This window comes from Eimeria tenella, genomic scaffold, assembly GCF_000499545.2.
Source record: "Eimeria tenella Houghton genomic scaffold, Eth_scaff6, whole genome shotgun sequence".
Classification (NCBI taxonomy): Eukaryota; Apicomplexa; class Conoidasida; order Eucoccidiorida; family Eimeriidae; genus Eimeria; species Eimeria tenella.
The window spans coordinates 325187-345942 of NW_013543423.1; the positions used below are offsets into that span (position 1 = coordinate 325187).

The 20756-nt window shown below is 53.9% G+C and overlaps 5 protein-coding genes across 5 annotated transcripts in view; 2 read left to right on the forward strand and 3 right to left on the reverse strand.

Annotated features, from left to right (window-relative positions):
• Window positions 1-1088: 1088 nt before the first annotated feature.
• On the forward strand, window positions 1089-1574 carry ETH_00020750 (uncharacterized protein; the record flags this gene model as incomplete). The annotated part of the gene is made up of 1 exon (XM_013377698.1): window positions 1089-1574. The coding sequence occupies one exon, from the start codon at window positions 1089-1091 to the stop codon at window positions 1572-1574; it is 486 nt and encodes a 161-aa protein (XP_013233152.1).
• Window positions 1575-2039: 465 nt separating this feature from the next.
• On the reverse strand, window positions 2040-4746 carry ETH_00020755 (eukaryotic porin domain-containing protein, putative; the record flags this gene model as incomplete). The annotated part of the gene is made up of 9 exons (XM_013377699.1): window positions 2040-2237; window positions 2412-2483; window positions 2746-2831; window positions 2976-3045; window positions 3197-3273; window positions 3418-3560; window positions 3789-3985; window positions 4102-4201; window positions 4424-4746. 9 exons carry the CDS (start codon window positions 4744-4746, stop codon window positions 2040-2042), a joined length of 1266 nt encoding a protein of 421 aa, XP_013233153.1.
• Window positions 4747-9480: 4734 nt separating this feature from the next.
• ETH_00020760 (NLI interacting factor-like phosphatase domain-containing protein, putative) lies at window positions 9481-14670 on the forward strand (the record flags this gene model as incomplete). The annotated part of the gene is made up of 4 exons (XM_013377700.1): window positions 9481-10982; window positions 13109-13516; window positions 13768-13998; window positions 14124-14670. The coding sequence occupies 4 exons, from the start codon at window positions 9481-9483 to the stop codon at window positions 14668-14670; spliced, it is 2688 nt and encodes an 895-aa protein (XP_013233154.1).
• A 1279-nt stretch (window positions 14671-15949) lies between these two features.
• ETH_00020765 (3-oxo-5 alpha-steroid delta 4-dehydrogenase alpha 2, putative) lies at window positions 15950-17063 on the reverse strand (the record flags this gene model as incomplete). Its single annotated transcript, XM_013377701.1, has 2 exons — window positions 15950-16778; window positions 16918-17063. 2 exons carry the CDS (start codon window positions 17061-17063, stop codon window positions 15950-15952), a joined length of 975 nt encoding a protein of 324 aa, XP_013233155.1.
• A 2586-nt stretch (window positions 17064-19649) lies between these two features.
• The window catches only part of ETH_00020770 (phosphatidylserine synthase, putative), a gene marked incomplete at both ends in the record, with an annotated part of 2163 nt that continues 1056 nt past the window's right edge, over window positions 19650-20756 (reverse strand). The window contains one exon of the mRNA XM_013377702.1: window positions 19650-20280. Within this exon, the coding sequence (XP_013233156.1) occupies window positions 19650-20280 (631 nt within the window). The remainder of the gene's footprint in view (window positions 20281-20756) is intronic.

Below are 20756 nucleotides of genomic sequence, written 5' to 3' on the forward strand. Positions count from 1 at the left end.
CTTAGATGTGCAAGGAGAGAAAGCAACGGGGGTGCTGTTCTGCAAATATCAAGTACCCTTTTGGGGTTACAGAAGCGAATCAAGTCTTGCATCCCATACGCTCACGGCGTTCCCTCGAACTGTTCAGTCGGACAGCATGCTCACATGGCTCTACTTTCGGCAAGTTCACAATGCTGTTCTTTAGCCCATCCAAGCATGGGCGCATGCCGAAGAAACCCTAGTCCAGGACACTGGCCAGGCCCCAACATACGTGATTCGATTTAAGCATTGTTTTAAGTACATAATACTGCGCAAGGGCATCTACGTGACATAGCGATACCTTTGGCTCACTAGGCCTGATACGACTTCCCCAACGATACATCTAACGAAAGTTTCATACTCCACACTGCAGTTCCAATTTGAGTATACAACAATGATTAAAAACGTCGTCAGCGCATTGTCATGTTGACGCTCTTGGACCACCTTTATCAAACTTGAGAACTTTATTGTGTCTTCATGGGTCCAGTTTAATGGCGTACTACTGTGGAAGTGATGCTCGACGCGCATATACACACCGCGACCATGAAGTAACCCTTTCGATCTTTCAAATTGCCTAGATCCCTCTGCCATTCGCAAACCATCCTTAAAGTTAAATTTAAATTTAGTTTGTCGCCATTGAAGCGATTAGAAGGTTGTCAGATTGAAGCAGAGCGCCTCCGTCGATTGGGTTAACCAGGTAGACCGTTAACGTGCAGCCTGTTCCAAGTGTAAGTCTAGGAGGCAGCACGCGTGGAGCTAGTAAAATAGATGGAAATCTGTGTTTAAAAAATAGTATCTATATTTATAACTTTGTAGTGACGTACTATTCCTTCGCAACCGCTTTGCGCTTTGCGTGCCGCTTTCCTTGTCGCTCACCCGCCTGCCAAAACGCGAGCGAGATCGCACCGCCAGCATGCTCCCTCTACCGGTGAGCGAACGTCCAGTTGTAACTTCCGCGGAGCACCATATTTTGAAGTGCAACTTTGCGCTACTATACTTTATTTTTGAACTATACAGCTCGGTACTTTTTACATTTTTGAGGAGCGTCACTTTGTCCAATCTGCGTGAAAATGGACCAGCCACAGGGAAGCCTCAGGGGCGCACAGGCGGGTTCCTCTAGCGGTGAGGGAACGAGAGTCGAGAAGCGCGTGGAGGCAGGCAGCGAACAATTTTCCGAGAACGGGAATCCAAGAGAAGCAGAGGTTCATGAGGAAGTTGCTGAGCCACCGAAGCTACCAGATGAGCCGTGCTTCGGGAGGCCCAAACCCCATCCATTCGGTGTAAAGCAGCTCATTACGAGTTTCGGAGCCGCGATCTCAGCCTTGGGGTTGATGGTACAAGGATTGGGCAGCGCTGGGGACAAACGGTTGGGCCAACCAAGCGCCCCGGTACTCCCCCCGGCGCCCAGCCCACTGGACCTGGAGCACGCCGGTGTTGAGCCAGTGCCAGACTTGACTGCGCAGGACGCCCAGAGGAAGCCCCATCTTCTGGAGCCCGTGCCAGAGTCTCCTGATCCAGACGAGGTTTCAGAAGACCCTCTAATGCCGGGAATGTAGAGGGAGGACGCTGGAGCCCTCCGTGGCCCGTCTTTGTTGTGAGCGATCAAAGTATAGGCACCCAGAGCGGGCCATGCCTAAAGTGGATGTAAATCCTGGGCGCCATATCTAATATTCGTTGGCTAGTCGGGCGCCCGCGATGAAAATATCTGGCCCTTCGTGTGAGTTCAACTCGTGGGGTCCAGTACGCCGAGTCTACTGGCCGAGCAAGAGCTCGCCGTTTATCAAACAGTGATTAGCTATTTTTTCCAACCTGTCTGTCCGTCTTAGTAATCTGCGTGTTCTCTAGTACGGGACCTGCTGCATGTAGGTTACTTTGCGGGATGCACAAAGTTAAGTTAGGCACATGTTTAGAGAGAGCGGAAGTCAGGTGAACTAGCCTCAGAGGGTGCACCTCTGCCAGCCAGGGAACAAAGTATCAGATAGATAGTGACTGCGTAGCTCACAACCCGAGGCCAAGAACAGTTAGTTTTGTGGCTGCGACGGCGAAGCTTCAGGGGGGGGTACGACGTGCATGAGGAACCCGAACTTGTACGTGCCCCTCCAATAGTCTATCAACCCACTAACGCCAAATCCGTTGTAGTCTTGTGCAAAGACAGATATTCGCCCGCAACTGTCTATGAGCCCCTGTACTCGAGCCTGGCGGAAGAGGTACTCCCAACCCTGCACACAATCGCATCGCAAGACCCAACGAGGTCTACTCCACAAGTCTACACAGTCACCATTCTCTTTTGGATGAATGCGTGCACACAATCGCATCGCAAGACCCAACGAGGTCTACCCCACAAGTCTACACAGTCAGCATTCTCTTTTGGATGAATGCGTGCGGGAGTGTACCACTCTCAACGCCGACTCAGTTTCTGGGTGGCTATATTCGAACTCCGACGCCATGGAGAGCCTGTCTGTAACCTGAAAGCAAGCCTCAATCTACTCATCGCGCAATGTAGCAGTTGCGCGTTCTTGTGAAAGAAATAACCCAGTCGAATGGGTGTTATTGGCTGGGTGCACTAGCTTTTAAAAATGTTTAGATCAACAGAACTACATTCCCGCAGCTGTCGAGAAGTTCACACATGGATCATCAATTCAGGAAGAAACTATCAATACGAGTATCCTCTAAACGCCAATATCGGCTGGGCTTTGTTCAAAGTGCACTCATCCGTCGTAGCCGTACCTTTCTGGCATACTGCACTTTGCAGGTGTGCGTAAGCTTTGTAAGACCCGCAGGAGACTTGAAATCTGGCTGTTGACTCAGTTGACCTGCAAATATTGCATGGGAATAGCACAGTAAAGTCACGAACCGACAGATATCGCAGCCGTATCATTCAAACCCTCACTCACAATGCTACCCAGTTTTCAACCATGTTGAAGTCCAGCCTGTAGTCTAGGCACAAAGCAACTTACATGAGACAACCGACTGTTTGTCAAGGTTGTAACGGCCCCCCACAGCCAACATCGAGGCACCATTGGCACCCTGTGACGCACAGCAAAACAGGGATCGTTTTAGATGAGGCACAAGAAAGCCTGGAACTGCACCAGGCTCTCGCGAAGAAAGAAACTGCAGACTCTTCAAACATGAAGACTAAAACCCTTGAGTTGTGAGTTATTTGCAGCGGTCAACTTGCCACGTAAGTTATTTCGCAGCCGGCCTGCAGCCTTGGAGTCAGTACTTGAGAAAACATTCCGTCCAAAATCCAACAGGCTGCATTGGCACACACACTGTAAGCTTCCCCGTATCCCTCACGAACTGCGCGATAATTTGAGAAATCTGTTTTCCTGGTTGTAAAGAAAAGAGCTACCAAGCGACTGCTGCAGGTGACTTTCGTATTCTGAGCTCTTCGCGTACACTGCCAGGCGACCTTCAAAGACGAGGCCCAGTCCCGGCCTGTATTATCGAGGGAAATTTCATAAAAATTCCGCTGCTCGTCTTTGAGAGACGAGTTGAAGTTCAATTTGAGGTCTGCACTCTGGCAGAGAGTCTTTATAAGTCTGGACAGTCAAAAGCCACGATCCAAACGTGCGTAGCGCATGCTACTGAATGAAAACTTGGCCTTAAATCAGTATGAATGGCATTGGAATAAATCATTCATCTGCGCGATTCTGAGTGCTGATGTATGTATATTTGGCACGACATTGGCTACGACCGGCTCACAAATAAGTTCTGCCTGTGCCTGAAACGGCAATAGAACACCCTTTCTTAGTTCCGCGCCATCTCACCTGCCTTGAAGCGATCCATCCGTGCCAAGCTTTGCCATTGCAAAAAAATGCGGCGGCGGTGGCTGGGCGTTCTCGCCCTGGCTTGGATCTGGGGGGGGCGAGATTGCCACCGTTGGGCCAAACTGATACGAGTACCCAGACTCACGTAGCTGGGTCCCAAGGCAGAAGCTGTGGCACGTTTGGAGGTACTTATTTACCTGGATCACCAAGGAACAGTAACATATTCACCAGCCCTTCCAAGTCTTTCGTGCCACACCAGTGGCAACCTTTCGAAGAGAAGCTGCGGGAAAAGCAGCTGGAGGCAGCTACTTACCTGTTTTGCACCTTCCAAACGGAACCCATCAAAAGTGTCTTGACCGGAGATGTTCATCCATTCTCGAGAAAAATGCTCAAAGGGTATTGGCTGCGTGGGTCTGCGGTATTGGACCGATGCACAAGCAGCAATGCATTGTGCCATGAATTCCAGCATATATCCAGCAATATGTGGCAGTGCGTTTTATTTTCATGAATTCAAAGTGGAAATATTTGCGCCCAGAAGAAGGGACGCTCGTTGAAGTACGCAGTGCGAGTACGCAGTGCGAGAACACTGTGCTGGGCTTCAGCAGAAAGCCAGAGGGAACAAAGTGTATACTGACTGTGGCTTCTTTGGAGGCTCTGGTGTCTGCTCATTTTCTCTTGCCAGAGTATCTAAACGAGCCTTTTCTCTTTTGTCCACAGCGGCCGGAGCGTCGCTGGAAGCTGATTGCGACTCCTTCGAGCCACCAAAGAAGCCCAGGCCTGGGACCCCCAAGAATCCACTGCTTTTCTCTGAACAGCGGGCAACTGCAGGCGAATCATCCTTCCCTACAGAGACCGATGACGCACATCTTGAACGACCACCCCGGACTGACTCTCCCCGTCGCTGGCGGCACCCGTCGGCACGCTGGTCGCCGCGCCGCAAGAAATCAAAGAAGGGCATTGTCGGAAGAAGAGAGAGAGACGGGTTATATATTCTGCCTATTATTCGTCTTTCGCTAATCTTACGAGCCGCGTCAGCCCCGTTACTCGTGGGGCGGTCGATGGGGCCCAGCATGCATGCATCGAAATACACACTCGGCCGTGCTTGTTAGCGGGAAAAGCGGTTTCTCGTATCTTTCTTAAGCAGGCTGCACGGCCTAAAGCCTGTAACAATGTCACACTGGGGCGCATAGATGCAATGAGCGGATCAGGGCCCCATGACAGTTCCATGAGTGCGGGTATGGCGGAAGCGTCCAACTCCGTTGAGTGATCAATACTTCCTCCACTCCCTTTAGAGCATTTAGCACTTTCGAAAGATATCTAAGAAGAGCATGGCCTTTTGTTTTCCCTTCACATGCGATCTGTGCCCGTGCCCGCTGAAGACGCCTGGAGAAAGGGGTGTTCTCCAAGTTCCTTTGGAGACTCTGAGCTTCTGTTTCTAGTTTTGCGCTAATGCATTTTCCTTCCTAAGGCCTCCCAATCGCCCTTTCATCTTTTGGGTAAACTCAGAGAGCATCCCTTACTTCATTGCTTCCTGGTACGCATGTCGTATCGGTGGTCAAACACCACTATAGACTACGTATCTTCCCTCATTTTCCTCCTGCTCGCACATGTTCACGTACGCTATAAGCTTTGTAATTTCCATTATTGTTCTGCTCTTACACATTCACTCGGCTGTAGTTATTGAATCACCCACTTCTGTTTCGCCGTCGCACCTTAAAGTGCTCTGAGTGTGTGCGAAGCGGCTCTCGCCTTTCATTCCTTGGGGTCCAAGCTGCTCCTTAACATCGTTTAGGACGAGCTGTTTCATTGAAATTTAATGGTCTTTTGCGTAATGCTACTTGTTTCATTTTTCAACTGCTCTCGTCATGTAATGACTACGTCAGCTTTCTCGTCGAGCTCTGCACGCAGCTGCAACAGAATACCTCTCCTTAAGCAGCAATAGTCGTACTCACGCAGGAGCAGCTTGCCTCTTCTCAATTATTTTCTTGGTTTTATTATGTGAAGCGTGTTATATTCTTGGTTTTATTATGTGAAGCATGTTATATTGGCCAATGAAGACGGATAACAGCCCCAGCGAGGCAAGCGACAACAGCATTTCACTTAATTAACTATGGATGAGTAGGTGGATATCAGCAATGCAGTGGCACGAAGAATCCACTTCGCGACAAAACATCTGTTTCGGCTGGCTATTCACTCAAAAGCGGAGCAAGCATTTCGTGTGTAAATTGCAAGCAACGTTTCCTCTCGGAGAAGTTGTGAAAAGCTACTCCCGTAAATGGAGGGTCTCGTAAAGCTCTGCCGTTGGTTGGTAGTTTGTAAATAGAATTCAGGGAGCTGATGAGGGTAACGTAGCAACAGAGAACATGTTCACGGACCTAGTCTGATAGAATATGCCCAACCGTGAGCGATAATCATTAGCAGTAGTTCTAGTCTGATAGAATATGCCCAACCGTAAGCGATAATCATTAGCAGTAGGGCAGCAAAAGAGAAGGAAATTTTCTTTTTCAAGGGGCCCTCAGAAAACAGTATCAAGCGGGCCAGGAGAGCTGTTTGAAGCGTCACAATGATTTAGTATTCCTACCGGAGCTCCCGTAAGAGAAGCTGGAAGCTGCGGTTGAAGTAAAATTGATTACTTCTTCCAAAGAAGGCGCAGCGGATACATGCTCCATAAAATTGTTTTGGCCCTCAGTTTAGACAATTTTCAGCGCAAAATATACTATTGTTGTCACTCCTCATTGCTGCAGCTCAGTTCCCACATATTCTACTCCCGAGCACCCTTCTGCCCAGACATCAAATGCCAGCGTAGGGGGATTTGCCAATCGGCGCACCTTGGTGCACTTGCTCCCGCATAACTGTTGGTATGTTGGTATACAACAAGCGGCTAACTGCTGTCGGTGCTGTCGTGTGGCACTCTTGAAACTCATTTTCTGGTATCCCCCGCAGACTAGTCGGCATGTGCCGAGGTAGGTAGCCGCTGGCTTTCGTATACATGCCTCTGCAGGTTCCCCGTTATTTGATTCCATGCCAGTTTTTTTCTTCTGCCTAGTCGGTTTGATTTTGGAAAGTTCATGGAGCTGCTGACTCCACAAACACTGTTTACACAACCATACCTTTGTCTGGCTCTCGCGTGCGGTTGTGGACGGCACACCAGACGCTCCTCGAGGTGGAACGAATCATTGCAAAATCATCGTAGAACGAACTGCATTACACAGATATCACAGAAACTAGGCCCTTCACCCACCTAAAATTGAAGGTTTACCTAGACAATACTGCCACAGCATGGCCCCCGGGAAGCTTCAGCGTAAGCGGCTTTGCACCTTCTGGTGGTGCTGCCTAGGCACTGGAATACCAGCTCGCGCGGTGCTTATTGCCGCACTCACCTGCCTTTCGCTTCCTTCCTGCCTCAAAGGTACGATTCATACTTTAAACGGCACATAATCTGCAAACTGCTTATGTTCTAGGAGTGCCGCATGCAGCACTAACAGCAAGCGGCCTCAATCTTACGGCTTAGTATAAGAACTACTCTTCATGCTCCTGTGGGTTTGCACTCAGTTCTGAGCAACAGAAACGCCAACGCGAGACACAGTCCTCAAGTCACGCTGTACTTCTTTTGTCTTTCTAGTGAGCTACAGATATTTCCTGTGTAGGATTCCTAGGCGCCAGGTCACACTAACATAGCAAAGCATGGAGCATCAGAGGTCCTAAGGGCAGATTTCATGGGTAAAGCTCTGTAGAGCCTACTTACGATAAGCGCAGCCTGAACCACGGGGGCCCACGCTAAATCTTTGGTAGCTGAAAAACCTAAATTTCTCTTTTGGACCTAAGAAATGCCGCGACAATATTATTTATCTGATGTAGGCATGACAGTAGTGAGGCCCCTCGCCTGCATGTGCTACTCCCAAAACATAAATAGTTGCAAACTATATTCCGTTCGAAGTGTGGAGTGTAGCTTTGAGACGCAAAAGTAAACGAAAAGCAACTGAGAGCAAATGTAGGCGCCGCGGCAGGAGAAGGGCGAGACCAACATGCCGGCTTCTGGACCCCGCCAGCGATCTCTCTTTTGTCTAACTTTTTCCAGGCAATGTCAGATTGTCGATGCGTGACAAAATTCGGCGTAGGACAAAATAGAACGAAAACGAGGAGAACTAGAAGGTTTCCTTCAGGGTGAAAAAGGTGATCCGGATCATGTAGAAAGGAGCACAGCACCACACTCGAATATTGAATGGACATACATCCGCTAACTTTTGCTCAGGCCATCGAAAAAACAACAAAGGTTAGAGCACGGTTAGGGCACCCCATTTTCGTTGTCAACCGGTCCGTTGTTGCCATCGCCGCTGCATTGGCTGTTCCTTAGCTTCAGCTTTCTCCCACTGGCCGTTGCCTATGCCACTTTGATTTCCCGAAAAAATCAATCTAAAAACATATACGTTCCTTCGCTGTCTATTGGAATTTGGCGCCCCATATAGCCTATAATCATGTGGTTGTATGGCACGCGCAAAACTCAAACGAAGCTCCCGCTTGAGACACAGTACTGGTTTTTAATAAAAAGGGACTCCATAAGTTAAACTGTAGAGTCGAGATGGAAACAACGTTTTCTATGAAATCTATTCAGAAGAGAATTTTACAAAAAAAAACTAATTGATCTTTTATTTTTTAAAATAGGAACAATTTGAACAGTAGTAGCTCGGGGAGCCCAGCTCCGTGTACAAGATGCTTCCGAAGAAATTTTAGGAGCGAGTGGGACAAATTCTACACAGAAAGACAATAAATACAAAGTTTTCAACTTGGTACTTCACTTAAAAGTACTGCGCTCTGAAATGAACGCAGCATCTATGCCAACTGCCCGTTTAGCAGGGCACGCTGTTGCAAGCCACTCTACGGACTACCGGCTACGGCTGTTAATAAATCAGCCAGTTCGGATCTAAAGAAGGACTCTGCTCCAATAAAGGCACTATGGAAAAGAGAAGCCTTACCACGTCATTGTTCGGGCACCTCACTAACTGCACCGAACAGACGCACTGCAACTGCACCCAATAATGGCTTCATCGAGACTTTGCGCAGACACGCTCCTAAGAATTTCTGATATCAGGATTGATCAATTTAAGGCATACTGGAGCAAAGGTGGATAGTATCAGGTTACAACTTGCAAAAAACACAAAAGGTTACCGCTCTGGTGTGCCCCGTAGGCCGGCTCGTGCAGCTTTTCCAAGTGTCCAACTTTCCAGTCGGGCCGATTTAAATCAAAGAATGAGTAGTATTTGAAAGTATTACAACAGTAGGTATCATAAAAAATTTAGTGTAACGCAAAGTGCCCCATCAAGATAGCGGTTGGTGCCACCAGACAGCCAGGATGAAGGTACCGCGGGGCTGTATGCAGGAAGCACCCGCACCAGGGTGAGCAGGGTGGTTCAAGTGCCGCTTCTCCTTGATTTGATGTGAGAGGCATGTGATCTTCAAAATCATGAAATAATCAGACAGTTGTTGTGGAGCAGAGACGAGCAAGTCTCTCGTAAAGCAGCCCACCGGGCGCTCTGTGCACTGTAGCAGGCTTCTGCGCTTGCGTGTGGCGTGGCAGCACTTAGTGTGCAGGTGTCGGAGGGCATTCTTTAGGAGCCGTTGCAGAGAGTTTGGGTTGCTTACACGGTTTCTAGGCATAACATAAACATAGTTAAGCACCAGATTTGTTGAACAGATGAGGGATGGATTCAGAGGCCGGGGCAGGGGCCGCGGTGGCGGAGGCTGGCGGGGCAGCCAGCGCGCAACAATTGCCGAATCGCATGAACAGCAGTGGAAAAGTGGCCTTGGGTTAGTCCCCGGGCAAGAGTCGCGTCACTTTAACCCGCGAGAGGCCCGCGCAAGGCCCGAGAGAGAGGCCGAGCCGCCGCACGGGTCTGTGCCTATGCATTCCACAGCGCCGCACAGGCGCCGCCACCAAGGCCAGGGCCTCCGTAAGGAACGCGCAGCCCCGTACGAGGCCCGGGCTGGCCTGCTGCCTCACGGGGTGCCCCCGGGGGCCGCGAGAGTGCCGCCTCTGGGCCTGGGGGGGAGGGTGGGGGCTATGGAGGTGGTGGACGGGCAGCTGGCTTGTGCAGCGCCGCTGCAGGGCTGCAGCATGCCTGCTGTCTGCTGCAGCGTCTACGCAGACCAGATAATTGACTACTACACTGGCAGAATTTGCCCCAGGCGCTTCTGTGTAGCTTACAATGAAGTGTGTAAGCTCGTGCGCTTGCCCGAGGCGCCTGCTGCGCCCCCGCAGCAGCTCCCCCCCGCAGCGCTTCGCGGGGTCGAGGAGAGGGTCCCCGAGGGGGGCCCCCCGGGGGCCCGCTCCAACGGGGCCCTCCCGGGGGCTGCAGCTCTCGAGGCGGAAGAAATGAGTGAAGTATCGCAAGTTGAGGAGGGGGAAGTTGATGAGGAGGGCCCCGCGCTCCAGGCGCTGCAGCAAGCTTCCCTGGGCCAGCTGCAGGGCTTACCTGCGGCTTTCCCGCCGCAGGCTGCTGCTGCTGCTGCTGCTGCTGTGGGCAAGCCGGCGCCCGCGCTGACGGCTGCTGCAGATCCCGCGCAGCACGTTGCGCAGGGGCCACAACCGGCTTCGCCCCCGTTTCAGCAGCAGCAGCAGCAGCCGCCGGCAGCAGCGCCTAGCACCGTCCGGCGGGACCCCAGGTTGGCCGCGAGGGCGCGGGCTGAAACTAGTGCGCAGCGGCAGCAGCAGCAGCAGCAGCAGGAGGCAGCAGCACAGCCGCTATCGGCGGAAGCCACCGAGGCGCCGCAGCCGCAGCCTGAGCCGCAGGAGCCCCAAGAGAGCCCCTGCCAGCAGCCGCAGCAGCAGCAGCAGCAGGCGAAGTGGGACCCTAGCGTGCTGCCGCCGCAGCTGCGGCGGCAGCCGCTGCTGTCGGGGAAGCTGCCGCTGCTGCTGGACCTCGACAACACGCTGCTGCATGCACAAGCCGTGGGAGTGGCTGGCTACAACATAGCCCTTGAAGACTGGCTCGACGAAGACGGGCTGCCGGAAGTGTACAAGTTCGAATTGCCCTGCAACAGGAAAGTATACTACTTGAAGCTGCGGCCGGGACTGCGGCGCTTTCTGAAAGCTCTGGCCCCCGTTTTTGAACTTAGCATTTACACGAATGCGACTCAGGAGTACGCGGACCTGGTGGTGGCCATTCTGGATCCCGACAGGTCTCTTTTCGGCGACCGGTAGGTGTTTGCTGCTGTGCTGCTGCTGCTGCTGCTGCTGCTGCTTAGCTAGAGGGGAGCGCTGGTGCGTGCACGGCGTAGCGGGAACAAAGGATGCATGCGGCGTCCGCCACTTGAAATGCTAGCGGAACCTGTATAAGCTGTGTAGTGAACTCGGCCAACTTCAACTCAACTCCGCCTCTGACTCTCTGAAAAAAGCCTCTCGCCGTCCTCCAGGTGTTTCGTAAGAATTGAATTTCGCCAAGTGCCAAAGTGCTTTCCATGTGGCAGTGCCCCGCCCGCCGGCGACGCCCTTTAGAAACAGCACCGGTTCGTGGCCACGAGTTTCGCTGCAGCGGCACAAAAAGACGCATGCATGCGACGCACGCATGCAACCCATGCATGCGAAGCATGCATGCGTTCACTGTGCACGAACTGTGAGACGGCGGCCGAGGGGTTGCAGTGAAACTGGCGTGATCGCCGCAGCGGGGTTGGGTTTATTCCAATAGCCTTTCCGCGAGCTGTGCGCGCTGCGCAGTCTCGTTTCAGCCAGCTGTTCATGCTTTCTGAAATGCACTTGAGGGGAATCGCAAGGGATGGGCCAGTGGTAGCCGCCTACTGTTGCTGTCGCCTGGCAGTAATGCTGTTTCTGTGCCGCGTGTGAAAATGCCTGTAGCAGCGACTGTGGCTCGACTGCGAGAAGCCGCAGGGCTTTACAAATCGAAAACGCCGCATGCGTTTGCACGGGGAAATGCCTGGCTTGCCGTAGCGAGGCCAGCTCCCCGCGTTCCCGTTAGCTGCAGCGGCAAAGGGCTGCTACATGCAAAAGGTAGCTACGGGCTTTAGCTCGTGAAGCGCAACGCAGCAAACCACAGCAGCAGGGCACGCATGCAAACACGCCGATGATCAGCGAACTAAGCAGCAACAGGGCGCGATGCTGAAGGACAGCACTGCCACGGGAGAGTCTGCAATGAATTGAATTGCGCTCGCGTCTTGCTGTGATATCCGTTGTCTTTGTTCCACGGTTCAGTCTGTGTCGGCCTAGCGGGGCTGTGTGGTTGGTGGCAGTGCATTTCCAGTTGCAGAGAATGATTCCAGTCTCATCGCTTGTGAAAACCCTGTCGGCCTGCACACACAAGGCTCGCGTGCAGCGTCGCTGCGAGGGGTTGGACGCGTGCCGTGCACAGGCCTTAGTTGCTGCTTCTTCGGCGGTTCGAGACCTTGGCCGCAGGCTGTCTTGGATTTTGCTGCTGCTGCTGCCGCAGCTGCAGCAGCAGCGCGAGCCCGTAGCAGTTCCTAGCAGGTCTTTCGCAGCGTTGCAGAGCCTGCAGAAAGCACTGTGACCTCTTGCATGCGGCTAGTGAACGTTGCATGGGAGGCGCAGGGGCCTCGGGTGACAGTGGCAAATCTTCTTGAGCTTCTTGGACTTCTCCGTGGAATGCAAGTGCTGTGTTGCTCTGAATTGCCATAAAGGCGGCGAGGCAGCTGCGGCAATTGCCGCTCGCTGCAGCAGAGGTTACAGCAGTATTTATTTGCACGGCAAAGGGGTCTCAATTGCGCAGTGCCTTGCGAGCAGCGGCGTCTGGGGAAACACTTAGGAGCAGCAGAGACACTTCGGATCAAAGGCTGCTGCTGCGGAGCGGCGCGCTTGTGCAGCAGCGCCAACTTGAAGATGGGGAGGAACTGGTGTCTGACGAAGAGCAGCTGACCTTAATGCGCAATGGCCTTGTGTTTATTTGCGTTCCCAATTGCAAGTTGCGCGCGGCCTTAGCATTTCTGCTGCTTCTGGCTCGCCAAATATATCATGCAAAGGGAGTTGTTCAATTGTTGCCTTCAATTTAATGGCGACGGTGGAGGGCCATTGGCCTGCGGGCAGATGTATTTGCTGTTATTGCTGAGGCTGAACGCTGGGCAGTGTATGCAGCAGCTGCTGCTGTGCATTTGTTTTCGCTGCTTTTGTGGAGGCAGCTCAGCTCGTTGCGGGCCGCCTTTGTCTGCATTAGCTTTTCTTAAAAGTGGCATTTTGTGGCGGCAGTGTCTGGCTGCGGACGCGCATGCAGTGCAGCTGTTTGCTGTTTGCACAAGTGCAAATGCCGCGGGGCCTCTGCATAAAGGCCTGTGCTTGCCTGTGGGTGCTTGTTCTGCAGCATTGTTGCGCGGGAGTCGTCGGGGAGAGGAGAACAGACGGAAAACAAAACAGTGCGGTGTCTGTACGGGGACCTGGACCGCCGGTGTGTTGTTGCATTTGATGACCGGCAGAACATTTGGACGGATCTTCCCGTTTCGCACGTGGTGAAGGCGCAGCACTACGATTTCTTTGACTCGTCGAGGCCTGAGTTGCTAGCCCACTACCCTCACTTGCCCTTAGAGGAAACATTAGCCGCAATAGCTGAGAACCCGAGGCAAAGGGCCACGGCTCTAGACAGGCCTTCACCGGTACCGGCTGCAATGAAACATTTGAACAGACCTTATGACTGGGACAGACACATGCAGCACATGATTAATATATTCCTAAAGGTCCACCAGGAATTCTTCAAGGATCCTTGGAACGCCAAGTGAGAAAACGAAAAGCGGCGTCTAGCTGCATAGCTGCTTGCCCATAAGGCAGCATTACCCGCAACGAACAGCTTCTGCTGTACTCTTCCTGCTTCGCTTAAGGAGTAGCAGTTTGGCGTCGCCTGTAAAGGCCTGCGGGCGAGTTGAGGAAACTTTGCTGCTTGCCGGCCCTTGTGTGCGTGTGGGAAACGGCTCCATCTGTCTGAAACGCAGGTGTTGTTGTGTGGTTGCGGTTTCCTGTGGCTCTCAGCGTTGGCACAATTATAAGCGGCTTTCAGTCACGCGTGCTAGCCGGTGTTGGCTTGTTCCTGACAGGCTACAGGAAGTCCTTTGCACCCGGCAGTCTGGTAGCTGACTGTGAAGAGAGGCAAGCCGAGCTGGCGCAGCGTTTGGGGGCTACAGTGTACAGACGCTTCGACGAGCCCGGCGTGACCCATGTGATGGCAGGAAAGAGCAACACTAATAACATGCTGGCACTGAAGTGGGTCTTGGCGCGAGGGCGCGGCAGCGAGAGCTGTTTGGGTAGCAAGTAGTGTTCAGATCTGCAGCGCTGGCTGAGTTGCAAGTGGTGCATTAGAATGCATTTTTGTGGTCGTGTGTTGGTAGGGAAAGGTCGTTTCAACACTTGAAGAAGGTGCACACCTTGTGGCTGTTCGCGTGCGAGTCGATGTGGGCCAAAGCCCCAGAGTCGTGCTTTGATGCGGATGCTCTTTGTGCCTTGTACGACAACCAGCCACCCTGTGCACCCTTCAAGGACCACTGGATGCACTTGGCAGAGTTCGTGCCGCCGCCTGCAGTGGCGCCTGCGCAGCCTCTGCCTCTGCAAGACAGGCTGCCAGTAAGGGAGTTTCTAGGCACAGGCCCGTACAGTGACGGCGCCAGTCTGATCTCGCCATTCGAAGAAACCATATTTCTCTGGAGGCCAGAGAAGCAGCCCATTCGGCAGCTGTATTCCAAGGCCTCCACTCAGCACAGCCCACCGACACTTGCAGCCGGCTCGCCACACCCGCAGCAGCAGCTGCAGCAGCAGCTGCTGCCCCTGCGGCCAGAAGGCCAGAACGTGGGCCAGGGACGAGAAGAAATGACAGCCCGAAGCGGTCGGCAAGAGGCAGAGGTAATGCCCTTCTGCAACTTTCAGGTGTATGCCGTGTGACCGTAAGCAAGACACATCGAACGAGAAAGAACCCCTGTTGCATGTCACTGGGGACGGCGCCCGAGCCGCCATTCGTGGGGCCTCAGAAGGGTAGCTTTGACAGCACTTAGGGCTGAGTTACGGCTCTGCAAATCTGCACGGGCCCCGGCGGAGGCCCCCAGCCACGGGCGGGGCCCCCGGGGCCGGTGTTGCTAAGGAGCGCGCCAGAAACCTAGCGTTTTTTTGTTGGCTGTAGTGCACGACATCGCCTAGAACACGAGGGCTTGCGGGGCGCAGCGAAAGCAGGGCAGAACGGGCGAGCATGCGCCTTTGCGTGCTTATGCGATTTGTTGGACCGCCGGCTTGGCTGGTGGGGCTGCGGCGAAACGGCGGCGGCGGCGCGTCAGTGTGCGCTAGGAGCGTGGCTGCCTGTTAATTTTTATACGAATAAGTGTGTTCTTCCCGAGCGGCGGAGCTCGGGCAAGCCCAGAGCACGTGGCTTATTCATTGCCCAATGACCCTCAGGGGCAGGCTGCTGGAGACTGAGGGGAGGCGTATTTACTCTATTCTTGTGTCACTTGGCTCTAATGTGTTTATTGATGCTGGAAATTGAGGCCAAGGCGAGAAAGTCACGGGGCTTCCGCTGCGGCGACCCGTAGCGAGATGGTCTGGTCTGCTGCGGAGAGTTGCACAGTCATGGTGAAGTAGATGTTTGCTGCTGGTGGCTGCTGCGCATTTTCTTGGCGTAAAATGCGTAGATTTCTCTGCGGAGTTGCCGACTCAACGCTGAAAAATAATGCAAAAGTGCCTTGGGCTGGAAATTAGATCTCCTTGGATTCGGGCGCGTGTCCGGGAGGCGGCGGTGCCACAGAGCGGAGGCATCTGTGGCAGCAGGGTGAAACTGCGAGCTCGCAATTCTGCCACGGTTAAAACTTGTATATAAATTCACAATAAGCAATAAGCGCTAAAATTGAAAAGAACAGAGAGAAGCAGCGCCCCCTACTGCTGCATCTCCGGGCCTCGCTCACTCTGTTTCCCCGTAGCGGGCGCCCGGGAGTCGTGGTAAGCTGTTGGCGCCTAGATCGCGCGACAGACAAGTCAAGTAGGCCACTAAACTTAATTATCTTCAATTGTCTAAACACTACTCTACAGCTCAGCCTAAAGAACAACAGCAAATCGAGCGAGTCAGCTGCGCCTCCTCGCTGCACTCAGTGGTCCGTGACATTTCAATATGAAACGTGCGGCCCACGATGTTGCGAGACTCCCTTCCACATTTTAACAAGTGTAAATAAAATATTAGTTACAGCACGTATGGAATAACCGCGCGGCGGTTCTCTGGGTAGTTCCCTGCGAATCGGGTTTTGTACCACTTGTGCGTTTGGACTCCGCGGCGTCCGAGGAACAAAAGAGTGAAGACAGCGAAGGACAAGGCAACTACAGAATTGCACATTATTGCGAAACCGAACCATTCGCAGATTTCTCCCCAGTAGTTCGCACAAGAAACCTGCTTGAACCACCCCCACCGCGGGATCTTGTATGCGGTGAGGCCTGCGCCGTGTGGGTGGGCGTTGTACTTGAAAGTAACGAAGTTATCTCCGTCCTTTTTGGCCGCAATGCGTGAAGACCTTCTCAAAGTGACAATTCCTTCGTTGTTTGCGGGGGAAGCGGCTGCGCCGTGCGGCGCCGCGACCTCCTGCGCACGCACTGTTTTCAGCTGCAGCAGGTGCTCATCTGCGAGGATGTTCACAGCCATTCCATAAACGAAAATAACGAGTCCCACTGCGAAACGCAGCAGCGCCAGCGTGTCCCACAGGCTGGTCTTCTGCAGCAGCTCCAAATCGCTGTCTTCCTGCGGCGCCCAGTTGGGAAACAGGTACCGCAGGCCCCGCATTTCCCTCGCGTAGCTGAAGTAGCAGCCGCTGAGGCTCTGCGCCAGTCCGTTTGCGAAACAAAACATAAAAGCTGACAACGGAAGCAGCAGAGGCACTGTATCCCGCCGGCGGCACTCTGGAAAGCGGTAGTGCCGCAGCGAGTAGATGAACACCCGGTGCAAGTAGTGCACCGTGAAAGCCGCCACAACGATCAAATTAAGCAGCTTTCCTGCACAAAAAAGCCTCGAAAACAGTCCTCTAGAGCATATAAGCAAAGCGTATGGGCGTGGGGCGCAGCAGCAGCAACTTGCCGCAGCAACTTTGCTTGCTGCTGAACCCGCTAGAGCCCTTCGCAGCAGCCAACGCCCACAGCCGCTGCTGCTGCTGCTAGACCCACCGTGGCAAAACTGAGACCACAGAAGCACAGCAGCAGGTATAAGTGCAGAAGGCAATTCCTGCAGCATCCACGCTGCCCAGGTGGGCACCAGCGGGCCCCACTGGGGGCTCGTGCGGCTTCGAAACCTTCCCCAAGGGAGCCTGCATGCAGAATATATATCATAATGCATTACTAGTATTAAAGCGGGCTCAGACAGGAAGATAAAAGGGCCGAGAAAGGAGAAAGAAGTGCCGGATCTAGCCGGTAAAACCCAGCTACAGGCGCCGTGGCGTGCTTGAACTGCTGCTGCGAAACTGCTTCTTCTAGCAGTTTCTCACGGGTTTTCGCCGGCGAAAATGTTATACAAAATCCCCAAGACGATCTGCCCGATGGCCACTCCCCAAATGAGCGCGTGCCACATGTTGGCTCCTTCCTGGAGCTCAAATGGGAGCCCCGAGGGCCCCAGCGACAGCAGCTGCCCCATATTAGACTTTTCTCTGGCTAGAGAAGCGGCGGAAGCTGCCACTGAAGGTCTATAAGCAGAAGCTACCTAGAAGAATCGCCTAGGTGGGCTGAAACTCTGCAGCGGCGATCATAGGATGGGGCTCCGGACATACGTTTCCTCGGGAGTCCAGTGGTCACTGGGAAGCAGAAGGAAGGGGATTTCTCAGCAGTTTCGCAATTCATAGAAATGCACAGATGCTTCTGCTCCGCGTGCACAACTCCCTCCTTTGCAAGTTTTTAATTCAAGTCGGGGAACCTTCTGCACACCACCGTCAGCAGCTGTTCTTGAACCTGCCGCGTGTTGTTCAGTCCAGTAAATCCTTTTGCGTCTTTGCATTCCTAAGAAGTCCACTAATGTTCTGAAAATTACCTAATTGGAAAACTGAAGACGCCTGAGGCCGCTGCGCTTCCCTATGTTCGGTTTCCCGTGGCGGCTACCAGTGGCCGCGGCCCACCATGAAGCGACCCGAACAATGTACAGCAATGAGATAAGAGCATAGAGATTGGCATTTATGCAAAAGATAACTCCTGAAGACCTTTTTAATGGAGATCTTTCAAAGGCTCCTCAGTTGGCTCAGCGCTTCCCTCCGATTTCACAGCGCAGCAGCACCACTGGCGCCTCCGGGCTCCGGCAACGTGTCTCAACGGTGCATGCGCGCGGCCCAAATGAAAAGATTCTTTTCAAAATATTATTTTTGAAAGTGTAATTTGATCCAGTTGAAACAAAGGATCTCATGCGACGAGCAGTTGCGGCCCGGCCGAGCCCTTCACTTCCAGGTGACCCTGGCAGCTGCGGCAGCTCCGCAGTCAACGGGCGGCTCAGGTTCCAAACTAGTCTGCACGAAGACTTAATTTTTAATCATTTGGCAAACTTAAAGAAAAATCGGGAAAAAGGACTTTTTCTTTTCTGCAGCGGCTGCACTGGGCTGCTTGCTCTCCGCCCGCGCAGTAGTACAGCAAGCACTTAGCGCTCAACTGCGAGCTCAAACAGCAAGCTTTCCCACTCATCTCCAAACTCTAATTTTTAAATATTATCTTTTGTTTTTATAGCACCTCCGATCCCTTCTCTAATGCCATTTGGGGGAAAGAACTGCAGCAGCAGCTTTCAACTCCAGGCTGCGGTGCAGCACTTCGTCTTTCTATATTTGCAAGAGCTGTGCGTGAGCTAGCTACAGCCAACCCATGCTCCTATGCGATGCCAAAGCTCAACCCCCCTGGCTAGCTAGCTGGCTAGCCAGCTGGCTAGCCAGGGGTTGCCGCTGGGCTGCTGCTCAGCCAGTGACTGCAGAGTTTGAACTCTGCAGCATGGCAGGCAGCAGCGCAGCAGCACAGCAGCGCAGCAGCAGAGCGACGCAGCAGCAACTGAAGGCCGAAGGCGAACGGCCTAATGCGTTAAGCCAAGAGACTTGCAGCAGCAAAGCGTCTTCTTGCTGCTGCCTCGAGAGGCGCCGTGCGCAGCTGCTGCAGCCCAAGATGCGCTGCTGCAGCAAAAAGTGCGCTGCTGCGGCACAAACTGGGCTGCTGCAGCAGCCCCCCGCCCCCGGCGCAGAGGGCCAACAGCTGCAGGCGCTTCAAACTCGCGCAGAAGCAGCAAGGAGAAGCAGCAACAGCAGCAGTTGCTGCTGCTGTTGCTCGTGCGCTGCAGGCGCCCCTTGCTTCGCTGTGCCTCTTCATCTCTAGGGGCTGCCTCTGAGCCAGTGGCTAGTTGGGCTAGCTAGCTGCAAATTCAGTTTCGTGCTGCAGCAGCAAAAGCCGAGTCCCGCTGGTGCTTTAGTTCTATTTCGTTCGAGCCTACTTTTGCTGCTGCTGCTGCTGCTGCTGCTGCTACGTCGGACTAGCTGCTGCTGCTGGCTGCGTGTCCCTAGCAGCTGGAGACTGTAGGTGTTTTGGGGCATTTGGGGTGAACGTCCACCGGAGCTGCTGTTTCATTCTATTAAGAGTAAATTTCCAGTTGATTTGGTTTGTTAGCCAGTTGGCTCTTGGGGCATTTCGCCTCGGAGCCTCTAGAAACACAAAGTGCACTGCTGCTGCTGCTGCTGCTGCAGCTGCTGCAGCGCGGCTGCTAGGTAGTTTCTGCGCGCTTGGCGGCCTAAGCCCCGCCGTCGCTGCGCCGCGCCGCCGCCGCCGCCGCCGCCGCAGCAGCAGCAGCAGCAGCAGCAGCAGCGGGTGTGGGCGTGGCTGGGGCGCGTGTCTGGAGTTGCGCGGGTGTCTGTACAGCGCGTGGGGTGTCTGTCGAGCGCGGGGGGTGTCTAGGGAGCTGGCTGTGGGGTGTGGGGTTCTCCATAGTAGTAGTTTTTGGCCAAGTAAAGAAGAGGAATGAAGCAGGCTTGGGGCGGCATTTTGAGGAGCAGTCTGGCAGCAGACCGTTTGAAGTTGTTCAAAGTCCTAAACACCCCACACGCCCCCTCGCAAGCCTTCTCCGCGTCCTCCCCCGGGGGGCCCCCCTGCGCCTGGGGGCCCCCCGGGGGAGGGGGGCCCCCCTGCTGCTGGCTGAAGTAGGAGCAGCACCAGGCGGCGAAGAGAGCAGCAGCGAGGATCCAGGGAAGCAGGACATCTTTGGGGGGGCTCTTGTAGTGGAATCTGTCTCTGCCGTACTTGGCAGCAACGAGGGTTTCTGCCGCCAAAATGAAGACAAAAAGAAAGACGTTGGGCCCCACGCCGCCGCCGCTGCTGCTGCTGCTGCTGCTGCTGCTGCGCTGGAGCTGGGCGTAGAACTCCGCGACCGCGGGGAAGGCCAGCAGCCCGAGGAGCAGCAGCCGGAGCGGGTTGACCCAGTGCGTGGCGTGCAGGTCCAGGGCCGTCATCAAGAAGAAAACATTGAGCTCCGCGAGCAAGGAGAGCCCGAGGAGCAGTCCCGTCATGGCCAAGTGCCGCGGAGTCCTAAAGAAGCTCCAGCGCACAGCGCCGCGGGAGGGCCCCCGCGGCCCGCCCCCGCCCTCCCGCCGCGGCGGGGGCCCCCCCACTTCCATGCTAGCTAGCTAGCTAGCTAGCTAGCTAGCTAGCTAGCTGGCTGCCTAGCACTTGACTTGCCAACAAATACGTGCTGGCTAGCTGCCTAGCAGCTAGCTAGCCACCATGTGCGTGCTAGCTAGCCAGCCGGCTAGCTAGCCGAGAGGCGGCTAGCTCCACACTCCAGCTAGCCAAAGGCTAGCGAAAGTGTCTCCAGCTATCTAGCTAGCTAGCCAGCTAGCTAGCTAGCTAGAGACACTAGCGCCGCAACTCGAGGGTCTACAATTTCAACAAGTCCTTGTCCAGGCTTCCGCGCCACTAATTAGCTGCCAATAACTACGCCTCCCAGCTAGCTAGCTGGCTCGCTAGCTAGCTACCTAGCTAGCTAGCTAGCTAGCTAGCTAGCT